Consider the following 19,949-nt stretch of genomic DNA (forward strand, 5'->3'; position numbering starts at 1 on the left):
CAACCCACTCCAGCATTCTTACCTGGGGAATCCCCATGGACAGAGGAGCCTGGTAGGCTATAGTCCATGGGGTTGCAAAGAGTCAGACACAACTGAGTGACTAAGCACAGCATAGTGGTAGATACCTGTCATTGTGTATTTTTAAAAAAAAAAAAAAAAAAAAAAAGGATCTGATTTCTCAACAGAAACAGTGGGGGGAAAAAAATAAAAGCATTGATATTCATTAAAAAAAAAAAAAAAAAAGAGGCTCACTTTCACCATTACCATTCAACATTGTACTAGAAGTTCTAGCCAGAAGATTTAGGCAAGACAAAGAAATAGAGGGTATTCAATTGGAAAGAAAGAAGTAAAACTATCTCTTTTTGAAGATGACCTGATTCTATATATAGACAATCCCATAGAATATATATACACACACACACACAAAAAAAAAAAATCTAGGAGTAACAGACAAGCAAACTTTGAGAATATAGAAGTAACACAAAAAAAATCAGTTATATTTCTTCTCACCAGCAAGGGACAATCTGAAAAGGAAATAGATGAAACATTTACAGTAGCATCCAAAAGAATTAAAATCCTAGGAATAAGTTTAACCAAGAAGGTGAAAGACTTACACACTGAGAACTATAAAATATTGCAGAAATAAAGAAAACCTAAATTAATGGAAAGATTTCAGGAACTGGAAGACTTAATATTATTAATATGGCAGTATTCCTCAAAGCAATCAACAGATTCAGTGCAAAGACTCAAAATTCTAATAACCTTTGATACAGAAATGGAAAAACTGATCCTCGGAGGTCTTAATGATCCGGATAACCACAATCATGTGATCACTCACCTAGAGCCAGACATCCTAGAGTGTGAAGTTAAGGGGGCCTTAGGAAATTTTACTGTGAACAAATACCAGACCACCTTACCTGCCTGCTGAGAAACGTGTATGCAGATCAAGAAGCAACAGTTAGAACCAGACATGGAACAACGGACTGGTTCAAAATTGGGAAAAGAGTACATCATAGCTGTATATTGTCACCATGCTTATTTAATTTTAACTTATATGCAGAGTACATCATGCGAAATGCTGGGCTGGATGAAGCACATGCTGGAATCAAGATTGCTAGAAGAAATATCAATAACCTCAGATATGCAGATGATACCACCCTTATAGCAAAAGGTGAAGAGGAACTAAAGAGCCTCTTGGTGAAGGTGAAAGAGGAGAGTGAAAAGGCTGGCTTAAAACTCAACATTCAAAAAACAAAGATCATGGCATCCATGATCACTTCATGGCAAACAGATGGAGAAACAGTGGAAACAGTGACAGACTTTATTTTCTCGGGCTCCAAAATCATTGCAGACTGTGACTGCAGTCATGAAATTAAAAGACATTTGTTCCTTGGAAGGAAAGCTCTGGCAAACCTAGATAGCATATTCAAAAGCAGAGACATTACTTTGCCAACAAAGGTCCATATAGTCAAAGCTATGGTTTTTCCAGAAGTCATGTATGGATATGAGAGTTGGACTATAAAGAAGGCTGAGTGCTGAAGAATTGATGCTTTTGAACTGTGGTGTTGGAGAAGACTCTTGAGAGTCCCTTGGACTGCAAGGAGATCCAACCAGTCCATCCTAAAGGAAATCAGTCCTGAATATTCATTGGAAGGACTCGTGCTGAAGCTGAAACTCCAATACTTTGGCCACCTGATGGGAAGAACTGACTCATTTGAAAAGACCCTGATGCTGGGAAGGATTGAAGGCAGGAGGAGAAGGGGATGACAGAGGATGAGATGGTTGGATGGCATCACCAACTTGATGGACATGAGTTTGAATAGCTCCAGGAGTTGGTGATGGACAGGGAAGCCCAGTGTGCTGCAGTCCATGGGGTCGCAGAGAGTCAGACACGACTGAGCTACTGAACTGAACCTTGGTGACTGCTTTTGATTGAGGTTCCCAGGGGTAATGACTGTATTACTGGTGTTATTTTACATTTAGTGTAGCATAATACTATTATTATGCGTATTTAATGGTGATTGTTCTATTAAAAATCTACTGTGGTGTCAGACACGAGGAAGACTTATTCTGATGTCTACCCTTAATTTTTTGTAAAACAGTTTAAACTAAGGAAGAATATTACCTATTTAGGCTTTCAAAATACATTATAAAAATTTTTTAACATATTATATTCTCCTTAATTTTAGAAAATAAAGAAAAATAAGATTTTTCTTAACTCAACAGCAAGAAGACAGCTGAATTTAAAAATAAGTAAAAGGGATTTCCCTGATGATCCAGTAGTTAAGAATCCACCTTGCAATGCAAGGGACACCAGTTCAACCCCTGGTCCAAGAAGATCCCACATGCTGCAGGGCAACTAAAGCCCATGCACCACAAATACTGAGCCCAAACACCACAACTACTGAAACCTGTGTGGCCTAGAGCCCATGCTCCCCAACAAGAGAAGCCACCACAACCCAGCACAGCCTAAATAAATGAACATTTTTAAAAACATACGTGAAGGGCTTAAATAGCCATTTCTCTAAAGAAGATATATAGACGGTCAACAAACACATGAAAAGATGTTCAACAGCATTGGTCATTACGGAAATGTAAGTTAAAATCACAACAAAATTCACAACAGGTAGATGCTGTAGTCAAAAATATGGAAAATGATAAGTGTTGATAAGGATATGGAGAAATAGGAACACTCATACATTGCTGGTGGGAATGTAATATGGTATAGTCACTGTGAAAAAGAGTTCATCAGGTCTTTGAAAGTTAAACATAGAATTCCCATAAGACCCAGAAATTTCATTCCTAGGTATATGCCCAAGACAAATGAAGAAGTATGTCCACAAGGAAGTTTGTATACTATGTTCATAGCATTATTCAAGAGAGCCAAAAGGTGTAAACAACCCAAATGCTCATCAGCAGATAAATGGGTAATCAAATTGTGGCATATACATACAGTGAAATATTATTCAGCCATAAAAAAGTAGCAGTGTACTGATACTTGCTACAACTAGAAAGAGGCTTGAAAACATTATACTAAATGAAAAGCCAGATACAGAAAGGTCATATGTTGTATGATTTATTTTATGTAATGTATCTATAATAGACAAATCCATAGAGACAGCAGGGAAGGTGGGATAGGGACCAACTACTTAATGAGTACCAGATATTTTTGATGAATAAATTTTTTTTAAGATTTATTTATTTATTTTATTTTTTGGCTGTGATGGGTCTTTGTTGCTGCACTCAGGCTTTCTCTAGTTGTGGCAAATTGGGGCTACTCTTCACTGCAGTGTGCTAGCTTCTCATTACAGTGGCTTTTCTTGTTGTGGAGCATGGGCTCTAGACACACAAGCTTCACTGGTTGCAGTGTGTGAGCTCAGTAGTTGCAGCTTTCTGGCTTAGTTCTTCCACAACCTGACTCTTCCTGAACCAGGGATTGAACTGGTGTCCTTGCATTGCAAAGCATATTCTTAACTACAGGACCACCAGGGAAGCCCGAAAAAGTTTTGAAATTAAAGTGAACTAGTTAAAAGACGCTTACTCCTTGGAAGGAAAGTTATGACCAACATAGATAGCATATTGAAAAGCAGAGACATTACTTTGCCAACAAAGGTCTAGTCGAGGCTATGGTTTTTCCAGTGGTCATATATGGATGTGAGAGTTGGACTGTGAAAAAAGCTGAGCGCCAAAGAATTGATACTTTTGAACTGTGGTGTTGGAGAAGACTCTTGAGAGTCCCTTGGACTGCAAGGAGATCCAACCAGTCCATTCTAAAAGAGATCAGTCCTGGGTGTTCTTTGGAAGGAATGATGCTAAAGCTGAAACTCCAGTACTTTGGCCACCTCATGAGAAGAGTTGACTCATTGGAAAAGACTCTGATGCTGGGGGGGATTGGGGGCAGGAGGAAAAGGGGACGACAGAGGATGAGATGGCTGGATGGTATCACTGACTCAATGGACGTGAGTTTGAGTGAACTCCGGGAGTTGGTGATGGACAGGGAGGCCTGGCGTGCTGCGATTCATGGGGTCGCAAAGAGTCGGACACGACTGAGCGACTGAACTGAACTGAACTGAGTGGTTTCACAATGTTGTGACTATACTAAGTACTACTGGATTATATACTTTAAGATGGTTAATTGTGTGTTATATGAATACAAATAAAAGAATGATAGTATTTTTAACTAAGTCAAGAAGAAATAGAAAGTATTAATAACTATATATCTAATAAGAAAAGCATTCCCACAAAGAAACTGCAAGCCAGGTAGCTTCACCAGTGAATTTCTCCATTTAAGGAAAAAATATTACTCTTATATGACTTTTCCAGAGAACAGAAGTGGAAGAAGTATTTCTTAACTCAAATAATGAGGCCAAATAATTTTTATTCCAAAGCCTGACAAGGACATTATAAGAGTGAAAATTATAGACTAATCTCTCTCATGAACAAAATATTAGTAAATCAAATTCAGGGGTGTGCAAACTGGTGGTACATCACAACCAAATGGAGTTTTGTTCCAGAAATGAAGGTTGTTTTAACATCTGAAAATCAATCAATACAGTGTACCACATTAACAGTAAAAAGGAAAAGTATGATGGGAAAAAAAAGCACTTGACAAAAATTAATACCTATTCATGACTTTTTTAAAATCTAAAACAAGGATACAGGGAACTTTATTTATTTGAATAAATATATCTACAAAAAATTTAGAGAAAACATTGTATTTAATAGTAACTATTGATAAGGACGGGAGAAGGCGATGGCACCCCACTCCAGTACTCTTGCCTGGAAAATCCCATGGATGGAGGAGCCTGGTAGGCTGCAGTCCATGGGGTCACTAAGAGTCGGACACGACTAAGCGACTTCACTTTCCCTTTTCACTTTGATGCATTGGAGAAGGAAATGGCAACCCACTCCAGTGTTCTTGCCTGGAGAATCCCAGGGATGGGGGAGCCTGGTGGGCTGCCATCTATGGGGTCGCACAGAGTCGGACACGACTGAAGCGACTTAGCAGCAGCATTAATAAGGACATTCACTGTCACCACTTTTATTTAATATTGTAGTCAAGGTCCTAGCCAGTGCAGGGGGAAAAAAGTAAAATAAAGAATAAAGAACAAAATCTGTGAAGGTGCTGTTACTATATGCAGACAAAATAATTGTATATTTTAAAATCCAAAACTTCCACAGATAAGCTGTTTATAATTAATAAGTGAACTTTGCAAGTCACTAGATACAGGATCAATGTACAAAAATTGAATTTTTTCTATGTAGTAGCAACAAAGAATTCGAATTTAAAAAATTTTAAATACCATTTACAGTAAATCAAAAACTATCAAATATCTCGGAATAAATTTAGTGAAGGATATGTAAGTGTTATACATAGAAATGTGTACAGAGAAAGAAGACCTAATAAATAGAGTATGCTATATTCATAGGTTGGAAATTCAATCTTACAAAGATGTCAGTTCTTCTCCCCAGTTAATCTAAAAATTAAACACAATCTCAGTCAAAATCCCAACAGGTTTTTTGTGGAAACTGATGAGCTCATGAAATTTATATGAAAATGCAAAGGCCCCAAAATAACCAAAATAGTTAAGAAGAACAAAGCTTGAGGACTTACACTACCAGACTCCAAAATTTGTTACAAAGGTCCAGGACTGAAAACAGAGTGCTCTTCACCCAGCACCCAGATATTCTGTAGTAAAAGGAATCAAAGCTCTTTGAAAGAAGTCATTAACTCCACAACTGAGCATGGAAAGTAAAAGATGAGCTTGTAACATGTTTTGGTGCCAGTGAGCTAGAAAATGCATGGAAAAGGATGAGGATATGTTGAAAGGCCACAAGAGTCAATCTGAAGGAGGGCCTAAAAGCCTAAATCTGAGCAACAAAATAATGATCATATTAAATTATAACCTGTAGATTAACACAAATATCCATGAGTCCATGCTGATATAAACAAATGAGGGAAGAAGGGCATCTTTTCCTTACAGAATAATCCTAGTTAATGGACAAGGAATTAGGAAACCACGAAACCACCACTAGGCAAACAATACAGAATTGTTGCAAGCAGGATGTCTTGATGCTAAAATCAGTGGGCAAAAGCTTGAGAAAAAATAAATTTTCATAATTTCAACATCTCTCCCCCAACTATATTGATATTTGCAACTGGTATCAATCAGTTGCAAAGGGGAAAATAGTAATTTTACAATGGGGAGACCCAGTAGACACTGCCATAGCCAAGTGATACATCGGAATCCTGAAAAACAAGGAAAAATTAAGGAACTGTCACAGATTAGTAAAAGCTAAAGAGATGTAACTAGAGGCAAGCTGGGATCCTGAATTGGATCACAAGATAAGAAAAAAATATTAATGAAAAAACTGGTGAAATTCAAATAAATCTGTTTGGTTAATATTGCTACTGCTGCTGCTAAGTCACTTCAGTCGTGTCCAACTCTGTGCAATCCCATAGATGGCAGCCCACCAGGCTCCCCCGTCCCTGGGATTCTCCAGGCAAGAACACTGGAGTGGGTTGCCATTTCCTTCTGCAATGCATGCAAGTGAAAAGTGAAAGTGAAGTCGCTCAGTCATGTCCGACTCTTATCGACCCCGTGGACTGCAGCCCACCAGGCTCCTCCATCCATGGGATTTTCCAGGCAAGAGTACTGGAGTAGGGTGCCATTGCCTTCTCCTTGGTTAATACTATATGAGTATTAATGTCAAAATATCAGTGTTAATTTCCTGCTTTTGATCATTGTACTACGGTTGTGTAAGATGTGAATATTGGAAAACTAGGGAGAGAAGTATCTGTGAACTCTGATATTTTTTGCAGCTTTCCTGTAAGTCCAAGATTATTTAAAAAAAAAAAAAACCAGCATGGTATTGACACAAGGTGCATTAGTTTCCGAGGGTTTCTGTAACAAAGAACCACAAGCTAGATGGCTTAAAACAATAGAAATGTATTAATCTCTTGCAGTTCTAAAGGCTAGGAGTTCAAAATTAAGGTGCTGGCAGGGCCATGCTACCTCTGAAGGCTATGTGGGGAGGATCTTTCCTTGCCTCTTCCTAGTTCCTGGTGGTTATCAGCAATCCTTGATGTTTTTTGACTGGTAGGTGCCTCACTTCAGTTTCTGCCTTTGTCCTCACCTGGCCTTCTTCCCTGTGTATGTCCTCTCATCTTCCTGTAAGAACAACAGTCTTATTGGATTTATGGTCCACCTTCATCGTAATATGACCTCATTTTAACTAATACATAGTCTGCAAAAATTATATTTTCAATTAAGGTTACATTCTGAAGTAGCAGTTTTATATTAATTTTGAGGGGGCTCTGTTCAATCTAGTACACAAGAACTGACAAATAAACCAATGGGAGAGAACAGAAACTCTAGAAACAGAACCACATACTGGTCTGACTTAAACAGCAGATATATCATGGCAACACGGTGGGGAAGGATCTTTTCAATAAATGAGTCAAATGAAAATCTGCATGTAGGTAAAAAGAATCTTGACCTCTACCTCATGTCATACATACAAATTTCAGATGGATCATAAACCTAAATGTGATAGGTAAAATAAATTATTTTCACAGTACACACACGAGATTATCTTCATGATCTGGAGGTTGACAAAGATTTCTTTAACTGCACACAAAAAGAACTGATGTTATTGGAAAGAGGTGATAAACTGGTGCATGTGCTCAGTCATTGGTGCTCAGTCATTGTCCAACTCTTTGTGACCCCATGGACTGCAGCCTGCCAGGCTCCTCTGTCCATGGGATTATCCAGGCAATAATACTGGAGTGGGTTGCTATTTCCTCCTCCAGGGGATCTTCCTGACTCAGGAGTTGAACCTGAGTCTCCTCCATCAGCAGGCAGATTCTTTACCACTGAGCCACCTGGGAAACCCAACTGGGCTTATTAAATTAAAAGCTGTTGTTCATCAAAAGATAACATTAAGAGAATGAAAAAAGCCATAAAGTAGGAGAAAATAATTGCAGTACCTAACAAAGGACTTGCATCTAAAATATTTAAAGAACTTCTACAAATCAATAAGGAAAAGACAGTCAACTCATTTTCTTAAATGGACAAAATATTTGAATAGGCATTTCATAAAGAATATATCCAGGCAGCTCTCACCTTCTGAGTTGGCCCACACTCTGTCTGTGGAGTGTTTCTCTCTAAATAAACCCACTTCTTACCGATTACTTTCTCTCACTAAATCTTTCTGCAATGAGACTTTAAAGTCTTATTGTAATGAAGCAGAGCTTCATTACATCCAGAGATCAGGTGTGATCTTGAAACCAGGCAGGGCCCTTTGGGGTGCCCAAGGATGGAGGCCTTTCTGTCTCCCATTTCTTTTTTTTTTTTATTTATTTATTTTTTGGTTGAAGGATAACTGCTTTACAGAATTTTGTTGTCTGTCAAACATCAACATGAATCAGCCATAGGTATACATATGTCCCCTCCCTGTCTCCCGTTTCTTGTAGGCAAGACTTCAGTCTCCCATTACCTTCCCTGAGTTTCAAAGGGTGGATTAAAACAGTTGCTAATCAAAGAAGGAGCAGCAGCCAAGAAACCAGTGAGGCAAGATTAAAGGGACCAGAGAAGCCCATCAAGATTAGGAGACCTGTCACCTGAGATGAGATTAAGTGAAAGTCTCTCGTGTCTGACTCTGTGACCCCATGGACTATACTGTCCATGGAATTCTTCAGGCCAGAATACTGGAGTGGGTAGCCATTCCCTTCTCCAGGGGATCTTCCCAACCCAGGGATAGAACCCAGGTCTCCCACGTTGCAGGTGGATTCTTTACCAGCTGAGCCACCAGGAAAGCCCAAGAATATTAGAGTGGGTAGCCTATCCCTTCTCCAGCAGATCTTCCCAACTCAGAAATCAAACCCAGGTCTCCTGCATTGCAGGATTATTGAGATTAAAGGAGTGCAAGCCCTGCTTACACCCTAATCTTGTCAGATACCACCTTTGAGCCCTTATAAAAACCCTCATCAAGTTCCCTGGGGTTGAGACACATAGTTTTTCGAGGCAGAAACCTGTCCTGTCTCCCTTTGCCTGACAAAACTTTAATAAAGCTATCCTTTTCTGCTTCACTGCCCTGCCTCAAAAAGAAGTATCCAATCAGGCAACAGGCATATGAAAGGGTTCTAAACATCATTTGGGAAATGCAAAATTAAAACCAAAATGAGAGGGTACTTCTCTGGCAGGCCAGTGGTTAGGACTTCACCCTCTAATGCAGGGGATGTGAGTTCAGTCCCTGGTCAGGGAGCTAAGATCCCACATGCCTTGTAGCCAAAACACCAAAACATAAAACAGAAGCAGTATTCTAACAAATTCAATTAAGACTTTTTTAAAAAGTCCACATCAAAAAAAAAAAAAAAAAAACTTAAGAAAAAGAAAACCAAAATGAGATACCACTGAACACTCACCAGATTGGCCAAAAAGTTTTAAACTGACCTTACCAAGCTGTGGCAAAGATGTGGAACAACTAGAACTTTCATGTATACTACCTATCCACAGGAGTAAAACTTGTACAAGCACTTTGGAGCAGCAGTTCTACTCCTAGGTATATACTCAACAGAAATGAGTCTGTGTGTCCACCAAAAGACATGCAGAAGAATTTGTATAGCAGCTTTATTTGTAATAGCCCCAAACTGAAAGTAACCTAAATATTTGCCAACAGTGAAATGGATAGTTTCATATTTATTCATAAAATGGAACACTATGTCAGTCAAAAATAACAATTACTGCAGCAACATGGATGCATTTCTCAAGTAACTGTTGACTGACAGAAGTCAACACAGAAGAGTATACACCAAATGATCCATTTATGTGAAGGTCAAAAACAATCATAGTTAATCTACAATGATAAAAATTAGGAGTTTTAGGGGTGAATGTTGATTGGGAAGAATCATTTAAGGGATGCTGGAAATGTTCTATGCACTGATCTGGGTGATAGTTAAACTAGTGTGTATAATTATTTTTTAATATGTGTATTTTTGAGGCTTTTGTTCATTGTTAGATGTATATTATACTTCAATTTTTAATTAAGAAAAATGTGATAAATATTATAAATAGGAAAAGAATTGACACTTCATTAAAATATTTTAGATTTTGTTTTAATGAGATTGCACTTGATCTTATATGTTTGGATAATGTTCTATGGTTCACTGGTCACTTTCTCATAACATAGTAGTGGGTATGTCATTTGAGTGTATTCTAGAATAAAGATTCTAGATTTTAAACCATAAATGATACAAATTAATACCAAAAATAGGAAATTTAAAATTTTTTTCAAAGTCTTATATGGAAATCTCAATATTGCATTGCTCATTTCTGTCTTTTAGGCTAAGACATCAAGCACACAAAGAATTTTATGCCTACAAACAGGTGAGAGAGATTTACTTAAGACTGGCTTTCATCTTGTTTTTCACCAAATAATGAGGGCTCAGATTTCCACACATATTTTGAACTGAGACTGGATTTTCTTGTGTTCATTTTAGCATTTTGCTTGTCAGTTTGCAGTACAATACACTTCACTTTAAGTATTCTTAAGTATTACTTGAAGTTATAGAAAGTTCAAATGATAAAATAATACAATTTAACAGGGAACTCTGGAGAACATTTTGCTAAAGGGAAATGCTGTAGCTTAAAATCCTAAAGTTACTATTATTCTAATGGAGTTCAGAGGTCCAGTAAATGAATTTTTTACCTTCCTCCTTGTTAAAATACATACTAGTTCCTTGGAGGTAACCAGGTGTATTATACTGATCTCATCTCCTCCCTTTTTACTTTAAATATTAGTTCACATCATACCACTGAGAAGTCCAGATACTTCTGTCATTGTTGTTAATTCCTTGCCCTTAGTACTGTCCCTTTGCTGATTTGCTCTTTAAGGTAATAAATTTAGCTTTTCTTGAAGGCCTGTAAAATTTTTTTTTCTTCCATGTGTCATCCATTAATATTTTACCACTGACACCAAAATTAAGGGCCTAGGTGTTCCTTAATTTTCTTTTGAAATTATTTTTGTCATCCTTAGTAGTTTGGGAGGGGGAAAGAAGTGGGGGCACAAACTTCAGTTTTTTTGGGTCTTTAATCTTGCTGATACTGATGTTACAGAACCATGTCATCATTTTAGAATTACATATCTTTTTGTCCATCTTTTGTCTGTGTTGCTTTGAAATCTGAGCTCATTGGTGAGTTCCTTGGATGTCCACACTGATATTCATAGGTAACCCCACTCTTCTCCATGGGTCCCGTGGGATTCATTTACAGAGATAAATGTCTTAGTTTTCTAATGGAATGAATCTGTTTGTCTCAATTTTGTCTCAAATTGTTTTTTGAGAAACCTTTATACTGTTTTCCATAGTTAGTGGCTGCACCAACTTAGGTTCCCACCAACAGCACAGGAGAATTCCCTTTTTTCCCACACCCTCTCCAGCATTTGTCATTTGTAGATTCTTAATGCTGGCCTTTCTGACTGGTGTGAGGTGGCACTCACTGCGGTTTTGATTTGCATTTCTCTGATAATTAGTAATGTTGAGCATCTTTTCACATGATTGTTGGCCATCTGTATGTCTTCTTTGGAGAAATGTCTATTTAGGTCTTCTCCCCATTTTTCAATTGGGTTGTTTTTTGTTACTGAGTTGTAGGAGTTGTTTGTATATTTTGGAAATTAAGCCCTTTGCAGTCACATCATTTGTGACTGAAATGTCAATTGTGACACATATTTTCTCCAGTCTGTAGATGATCTTTTCATTTTGTTTATGGTTTCCTTTGGGCTTCCCAGGTGACTCAGTGGTAAAGAATCTACCTGCCAATGCAGGAGACGAAGGAGACATGGATTTGATCCCTGGGTTGGGAAGATGCCCTGGAGGAGGAAATGGCAACTCACTCTAGTATTCTTAGGGGAAAATCCCATGGACAGAGGAACCTGTTGGGCTGCTGTCCATGGGGTGGCAAAGAGTTGGACACAATTGAGCACACATGCATGCAGTCTCCATAAAGTTAGGTTAGGGACAGCACCTGGATGAATTTCAAGCCCATTTATATAACTCTAGATAGAGCTAAAGTTTTCTGAGGATAGTCATGTATAATAATAAGCAAAGCTTCAAAAATTAAGGTTTGACCTTACCTTTCATTCTTTTATAAATTACCAGTCAGTCCCATGAGTCAAAACTGTGTTTTACCAAATCTTGAGGCAAGCAGTCTCATTTACTTTCCCCCCATATTAGCAATTACTCCAGATTGCTGTGTATTAATGTTGTCTCCCAGAATTTAGTCTGTTCTCAAAGAGATTTTAAAATTGCTTTTAAGAATATTGCTCCATTGCTCAAGTTAAAAGAATATTGCTGAAATGTTCTGTCTCAAACTGTAAAAGAAATTCTCCCCAATACTGAATATGAGGTGATATGAGCTATATAAACAAGAATATAAAAGAAAAATATTTGTGAGTAAAATGAGACATATTTCAAATTACAGATATAAATGGGCATAAAAGCATACTTTTTTGTCTTACAGGTTATATTAAAAGAAAAAGTAAAAGAACTGAATTTGCATGAGGTAAGTTGCCTATAAGTATTTTAATCTGTTCTTGATTATTTGGGGGCTTCCCAGGTGGCTCAGTGGTAAAGAATCCGCCTGCTAATACAGGAGACATGGAAGACTCATGTTTGATCCCTAGGTCAGAAGATCACCTGGAGTAGGAAACAGCAACCCACTCCAGTATTCTTACCTGGAAAATTCCATGGACTGAGGAGCCTGGTGGGCTACAGTCCATGGCGTTGCAAAGAGTCAGACATGACTGAGCACACACACCACCACTGAGTATATTCTAATATGCTTAAATGTCTTTATTTTCAGAAGCTGAAAAAAAAAATTAGGCTTATTTTGATCAGCTTAATAGAATATTTGAGGGTGAGGTCACATAAAAATCCATTTTGTAAAGACTTACAAGAGAGTAAAATAACTCATTTTTAATGGGATTGTTGCCAACATAAGATATCATAGCAGCAGAGATGCTGCTTACTGTCCATACTATGTGAGTAGGAGACAAATCTAAACAAGTTTTTCTACTCAAGGTGAATTTGCATTAATTTCACTCTTGAAAATGTTCCCAGAAGTTTTTTCTTACCAATGCCACAAAAAAGGCAGTGATTGCTTCATGACAGTGGGGATTTGGGGAGGTGAGATGGAAAGATGGAATGGGGCAGAACATACAAGGAGAAATAAGAACTCTTGCAGTTGTTACTTAGTGATGAAGTTGTGGGGTTGGAATATTCACTATGTTGTTATGCTATCTAAATTAAATACAAAAGTGTGCGTGTGTCCTGCTGTACACCTTAAGACAAATAATCTATAATAATTCTTGTTTATTTTATTCCTGTGTTGCCTCTGATTATAAATGTTCAGAATTTTTATTTTTAGAGCCCTATCTCTTCCACCCTTACTGAGTTGTTTTTTTTTTTTAATTTTATTTTATTTTTAAACTTTACATAATTGTATTAGTTTTGCCAAATATCAAAATGAATCCGCCACAGGCATACATGTGATCCCCATCCTGAACCCTCCTCCCTCCTCCCTCCCCACACCATCCCTCTGGGTCATCCCAGTGCACCAGCCCCAAGCATCCAGTATCGCGCATCGAACCTGGACTGGCAACTCGTTTCTTACATGATATTCTACATGTTTCAATGTCACTCTCCCAAATCTTCCCACCCTCTCCCTCTCCCACAGAGTCCATAAGACTGTTCTATACATCAGTGTCTCTTTTGCTGTCTCGTACACCAGGTTATTGTTACCATCTTTCTACTGAGTTTTTTAATTGGTATTTAAAGTAAGGACTTGAAAAGCTTCACATTATAATACCTATGTTTTATATAACCTAACTATGGTGAAGCTACATTGCCAATCCCTTCAAAGAGAGTTAATTTGTAAAAGTATTTGAATAATAATAAAAATAATGATTTGTGTTATTGTTGAACACTTTGAAGTCTCTGCTGGTTTTGGGCGCTTCCCTGTTGGCTCAGATGGTAAAAAGGAATCTGCCTGCAATGCAAGAGACCTGGGTTCAATTCCTGGGCCAGAAAGATTATCTGGAAAAGGGAATGGCAACCCATTCCAGTATTCTTGCCTGGAGAATTCCATGGACAGAGGAGCCTGGCAGGCTACAGTCCATGGGGTCGCAAAGAGTTGGACACAACTGAGCAACACACACACACACACTGCTTCTTTGCTCTTTCTGCATATATTTTATCAAAGAGTTGATATGGTTACACCATCCTCATTGCACAATGGTGAGTATCCCCGCCTGTCATGCGGGAGACCAGGGTTCCCCATCCAGGAGGCAACACGCCCTTTGGGCTTCCCTGGTAGCTCAGCTGATATAGAATTTGTACAGCATTTCAGACCTAATCATGGATTAAACTCAAGCATCAGTTACTATTTGACTTTAAAATTTTTCCCAAAACAGTAATAGAAAGTGATCCTCTTCTGTTTGGGGTCATTTTGATGACCATAATTGAAAAGATCAAATTCTAATACACATTAACAATATTGAATAACCATGTTTGTCAGGAATAGAAGTCTTCCTTATTGGTTTGACCCATTAGTTTAGCATCTTTATCCTGAAAAAGTACATTGTGGTGTATCATTTTGTGTCAGAATTGTTATCCCAGCTGCACCTATCAATTCCAGTTTCACTGTAACTAAGAAAACCTAACCTGGCTGTACAACTGTTTTCAGAGGCCGATCATATATTTTTCACAGTTCATTTGGTTCTTTTTGGATGCATTTCTTTGTGTGGAAACTATTTTCTGTCAGACTTCTTTGTGTTGTTTGAATCTGTGGATACAGAGGAACTAAAGATACAAAGGAACCATGGATACAGAGGGCTGACTAGAAATTATACATGGATTTTTCAACTGCATGGAGGGTCAGCACCCATAGCCCCCTGCGTTATGTTCCAGGGTCAACTGTAATTTTAAAAGTTACTGAATAGATAAAACATGTCAGACATTGTAATAAACCATGGAGACACAAAGAAACATAACTAATCTCTGCTTTTAAGACATTAACCATCTATTACAGAAGACTATAAATGAGAATCACACAAGAGTGTACAGAAGGGTGCCTTGTGTTATCTGAAGTAACAGTGAGAAGCTCTTCAGGGCTCCACTATTGCACAATTGCTTCTTCTTGGCTTTTGCTCCCCTAATGGAACGTTCCTGGGACCTTGCAGACTCAGCTGCCCAAACACCACCCACCCTTCCAACTTCTTAGACCACTCTACAGCTACAATTATTTATATCACTTTTTGTTTACATTGTTCTACCAGTCTAGGAGTCGAGCAACACTCAACATGTGAAACTAAGGAGATGATGTGTACATATTAAAATCATAAGAATATATTGCCCTTCTGTAAACAAAAAATACCTTCTTTTAAAACCCATAGTCTTCCTTGTTTACCTTTTCTTCCTCCATCTTTTAATAGAGACATAGATCCAGAGAAACAGATTTCTGAGAGAAAACAATAGGACAGTCATGTAAGTGGGATAATAAATTGCATCTAATGGAATCTTGGTATCAAGAGAAACAGAAAGGTGCCCTGGAAGCTGTGACACACTGGGGCAGGCATCAGATCAGATCAGATCAGTCGCTCAGTCGTGTCCGACTCTTTGCGACCCCATGAATCGCAGCACTCCAGGCCTCCCTGTCCATCACCAACTCCCGGAGTTCACTCAGACTCACGTCCATCGAGTCAGTGATGCCATCCAGCCATCTCATCCTCTGTCGTCCCCTTCTCCTCCTGCCCCCAATCCCCCCTAGCATCAGAGTCTTTTCCAATGAGTCAACTCTTTGCATGAAGTGGCCAAAGTACTGGAGTTTCAGCTTTAGCATCATTCCTTCCAAAGAAATCCCAGGGCTGATCTCCTTCAGAATGGACTGGTTGGATCTCCTTGCAGTCCAAGGGACTCTCAAGAGTCTTCTCCAACACCACAGTTCAAAAGCATCAATTCTTCGGCGCTCAGCCTTCTTCACAGTCCAACTCTCACATCCATACATGACTACAGGAAAAACCATAGCCTTGACTAGACGAACCTTGGGCAGGCAAGGTCTTGTGTTAAAGAAATCGTCAGCACTTAGCTCCAGGGGAATAGAGGCCAGCTATCGCCAGATCTGAGTTTTGTTTTGTTTTAAGAAAAGCCCGAGAGCCTTGTCATTTGCATTTAGTCTTTGATTTGTTCACCACAGTATCCCCAGCTCTGGTTATGGTGAGTGGTTGCTTTCTCCATTAAATCTTTTTTGCACCTTTATCAAAAATCAAAGGGCCATATTTTTATGAGTCTATTTCTGGATTCTGTTCTATTTATTTTTGTGCCTGTTTCCTTCACCAGTACCACAGTTTTGATTATTGTACCTTTATAGCAAGTCTTAAAATCAGGTGTATGATTCCTCCAACTTTAGTTTTTTTTCCAAAACTGTTTTAGCTGGTCTAGTTCCTTTGCTCTTTCATGTAAACTGTAGTAGCAACTTGTCTATAACTACACACACAGAGAGACACAAACATCCTGCTTTTTTATTATTATTTGCATTAAATATGTAAATCAGTTAGGGGGAAATTGGCATCTTTACCATGTTGAGTCATCTAATCTGTAAACACATTATGTCTATTTATATTTGAAGTAGTGTTTTTATAAACAGCATATAGTTATGTTTTTTAGTCCACCCTGCCAATCTGTCTTGTAATTGATGTGCTTAGACTATTTATGTTTAATGCAATTATTGCTATGTTTGGACTTAGGTCAACTCTTATTTATCATCTGCTTTTCCCTCTCTTATTTATTCCTTTGTTTCCCTTTCCTACCTTCTTTTGGGTCATTTAAACATTCATAAAATAATATTATGATTTTATCTTTTTGTATAATTTTTTAGTGGTTGCTTAGGGATTACAAAATAAATGCCTAGAATCAATTTTTTAGCACTTCAGTTGGAATGTAGAAACCTTCCCACCATATAGATCCCTTTACTTTCACCCCTATATATATAGTAAGTATATAGCATCTATATACATTGAAAATTCCATCAGACAGTGTTGTATTTTTTACTTTCAACCATTAGATATATTTTAAAGAATTCTGGAGGGGAAAAATAGTTTGTTGTTCCAAGTCTCCTTCTTATGTAATTTTCCTTCTATCTGATGAATCTCGTTTAGCAATTCTTTTAGAGTAGATCTGCTGGCTATGAATTCTGTTACTTTGCTTTCAGCTGAGAATGTCTTTATTTCATCTTTATCCCTAGGTTGATGTTTCTTTTCCTTCAGCCCTTTTAAAATGTTGTGCCGCTTCCTTCTGAACTCTGTGGTGTCTGATGAGAAAAACGTCGTCATTCAAATCATTGATCTCCTGTCAATAATGTGTCCTTTTTCTCTGGCTACTTTCAAGATTTTTTTCTTTGCCTTTTGTTTTCAGCATTTTGATTATGATTTGTCTCAGCATGGATTTCTTAGGATTTTTCCTGTTTGGAGTTTACTCAGCTTCATAAATATGTAGATTTGTCTTTCACCAAGCTTTTTAGCTATTATTTCTTAAACTATTTTTTCTGTATTGTACTCTTTCTATCCTGCCACTCTCCCAGAGCAAGCCTCATCCACCTTCTGTGGCCACGTGAGCCAATCAGAACGTTAGGCCTGTATCTACACAGTACAATACAGTGATACAGACATCCACGTAGCTTCCAAATTTGAGCACGTTTGGGTCCATCGCCTTTTCTGTTAGGGTGATACTGCAGAAAGGAAAGGAGAATCTGCTCCTTCCTGCATCTCAGCAGCTAGGATCCTAGCTGCACAAGGACCAGGAAAACTCCTGGGTCAGGCAGAGAGTGAATGAGGAGTCATGTGTCAAACACGCTATGGCCTTGCTCTACCCTAGTTTCCACAGGAAGAGACTCTAGGAAGGTAACCCCTTGAAGTCGCCCCTTGTGTAAAATGAAGTTAAAAACATCTTTTCCAGACTTCCCTGGTGGTCCAATGGTTAAGAATCTGCCTGCCAGCCGAGTTCTTTACCACTGGCGCCACCTTTAACATCTATATACATATACATACACATATATATAAAAAATTGAATCACTTTGCTGTATACCTGAAACACTGCAAATCAACTATATTTCAATTTAAAAAGTTAACATTAAAAAATATTTTAGGGACTTCCATGGTGGTCCAGTGGCTAAGACTCCATGCTCCCAATGCAGGGGGTTCAGTCCCTCTTGAGGGAACTAGATCCCACAGGTCACAATTAAGACCTGGTACAGCCAAATAATAAAATAAATATTTTTTAATTAAAAAGAAAAGAATCTGCTGTCAATGCAGGGGACACAGTTTGATCCCTGGTCCAAGAAGATCCCACATGCCACAGGGCAACTCAGCCCATGCAGCACCACTACTGAGCCCAAGTGCCACAACTGCTGAACCCAGAGGCCTAGAGCCCATGGTCTACAACAAGAGAAGCCACGGCAATGACAAGTCTGCACACCACAACTAGAGTAGCCCTCTCACTGCAACTAGAGAAAGCCCCTGGGTGGCAACAAAGATCCAGCACAGCCAAAAATAAATAAAAAAAATTTTTTAAGAATATCTTTTCCTTCTCACTTCCCTACAAGCCCACTCCTTTCCCTTTGGTCCAGTGAGGAGGTGACTCTGTTGCTACAAGTTTTACCACATCCCTTTCTTATGTGGGAGGAGATTTTAAACCCACTCATCTTTCTGAGATTACTGATCAATCTTCTTATAAATCACATTACTGAAATTTATTTTTAAATTATAAGTACTTAGAACCCAACTGAGGTTTGTCCCAAGTTTACATTGTAAAAAATTGTTTAAAAAAAAAAAAAGCCCAAAGCATGTATAGGGAACTGACAATATTTAGGACCCTAGAGACTGAGTGAGCAGAGTATAGTCCCTCCCTTCCCTCAAAGAGGGAGAGAAAGTCATAAGCCAATGAGGCTAGGACAGTAATGGGCTGAGCACACGAATACATGAAGGCCATGGCAGGAACTGCCCATTGTACTTCAGTCTGGAGCAAGAAAGTCAGATCTCTTCTGAGCAGCACAGCCATGTTTAGGTTGCTTTCATAGCTTTCAAAGATTCCAACATTAAATGACACCTCTGAGTTGGGAATGCTGCCTTTGCAAATATATGATTATCCTTGTAACTATTCAAGGAAAAGTGTAATAATTATTGTCCACTACCACCATCAAAGAATGATTGTCTATTTAAAAGAAAACCATTTTGGCTAAATGACATCAGCTGTGGGTCATTTGCATTGCATGACATTGTCTTCCCCATGTGATTCTCCATCCCTAGCTCACATTTGAGGTACATTTACAGGTTGTGTCAGCCCGTTGGGAAATGTCAAATCCTTCCTTCTTGGGCATTTTAGGGATCATATACTCTGTGAGTACTAGATAATTAGTCTTCTTCCCAGTGTGCTATGGTCCCTAAAAGCCATTTTCCCTTCAAGTTTGTTTTATTTATGGGTATAATGTCAAAGTTAAAAAAAAAATGGAATCATGTATTCCAGGTGGTAAGATTACCAAGATGTCTGTTTCTTCATATAATTTATCTCAGGAGCAAGGGAACTCACACTATAAAAAAATTAGGTTAGGTAGCTGCTGCTGCTAAGTCGCTTCAGTCGTGTCCAACTCTCTGCGACCCCGTAGACGGCCTCCTACCAGGCTCCCCCGTCCCTGGGATTCTCCAGGCAAGAACCCTGGAGTGGGTTGCCATTTCCTTCTCCAATGCATGAGAGTGAAAAGTGAAAGGGAAGTCGCTCAGTCGTGTCCAACTCTTAGCGACCTCATGGACTATAGGCCACCAGGATCCTCTGTCCATGGAATTTTCCAGGCAAGAGTACTGGAGTGGGGTGCCATTGCCTTCTCTGAAGGTTAGTTAGGGTA

At 38.6% G+C, this 19,949-nt stretch overlaps 1 protein-coding gene across 1 annotated transcript in view; it reads left to right on the forward strand.

The window, feature by feature from the left end:
• Window positions 1-19,949, forward strand: part of RNF24 (ring finger protein 24) — a 111,805-nt gene that overhangs the window by 71,008 nt on the left and 20,848 nt on the right. The window contains exons 3-4 of the mRNA XM_019971915.2: window positions 10,346-10,388; window positions 12,519-12,560. Coding sequence (XP_019827474.1) covers window positions 10,346-10,388; window positions 12,519-12,560 — 85 coding nt within the window. The remainder of the gene's footprint in view (window positions 1-10,345; window positions 10,389-12,518; window positions 12,561-19,949) is intronic.

The sequence above is a fragment of the Bos indicus genome, chromosome 13, assembly GCF_029378745.1.
Source record: "Bos indicus isolate NIAB-ARS_2022 breed Sahiwal x Tharparkar chromosome 13, NIAB-ARS_B.indTharparkar_mat_pri_1.0, whole genome shotgun sequence".
NCBI lineage: Eukaryota > Metazoa > Chordata > Mammalia > Artiodactyla > Bovidae > Bos > Bos indicus.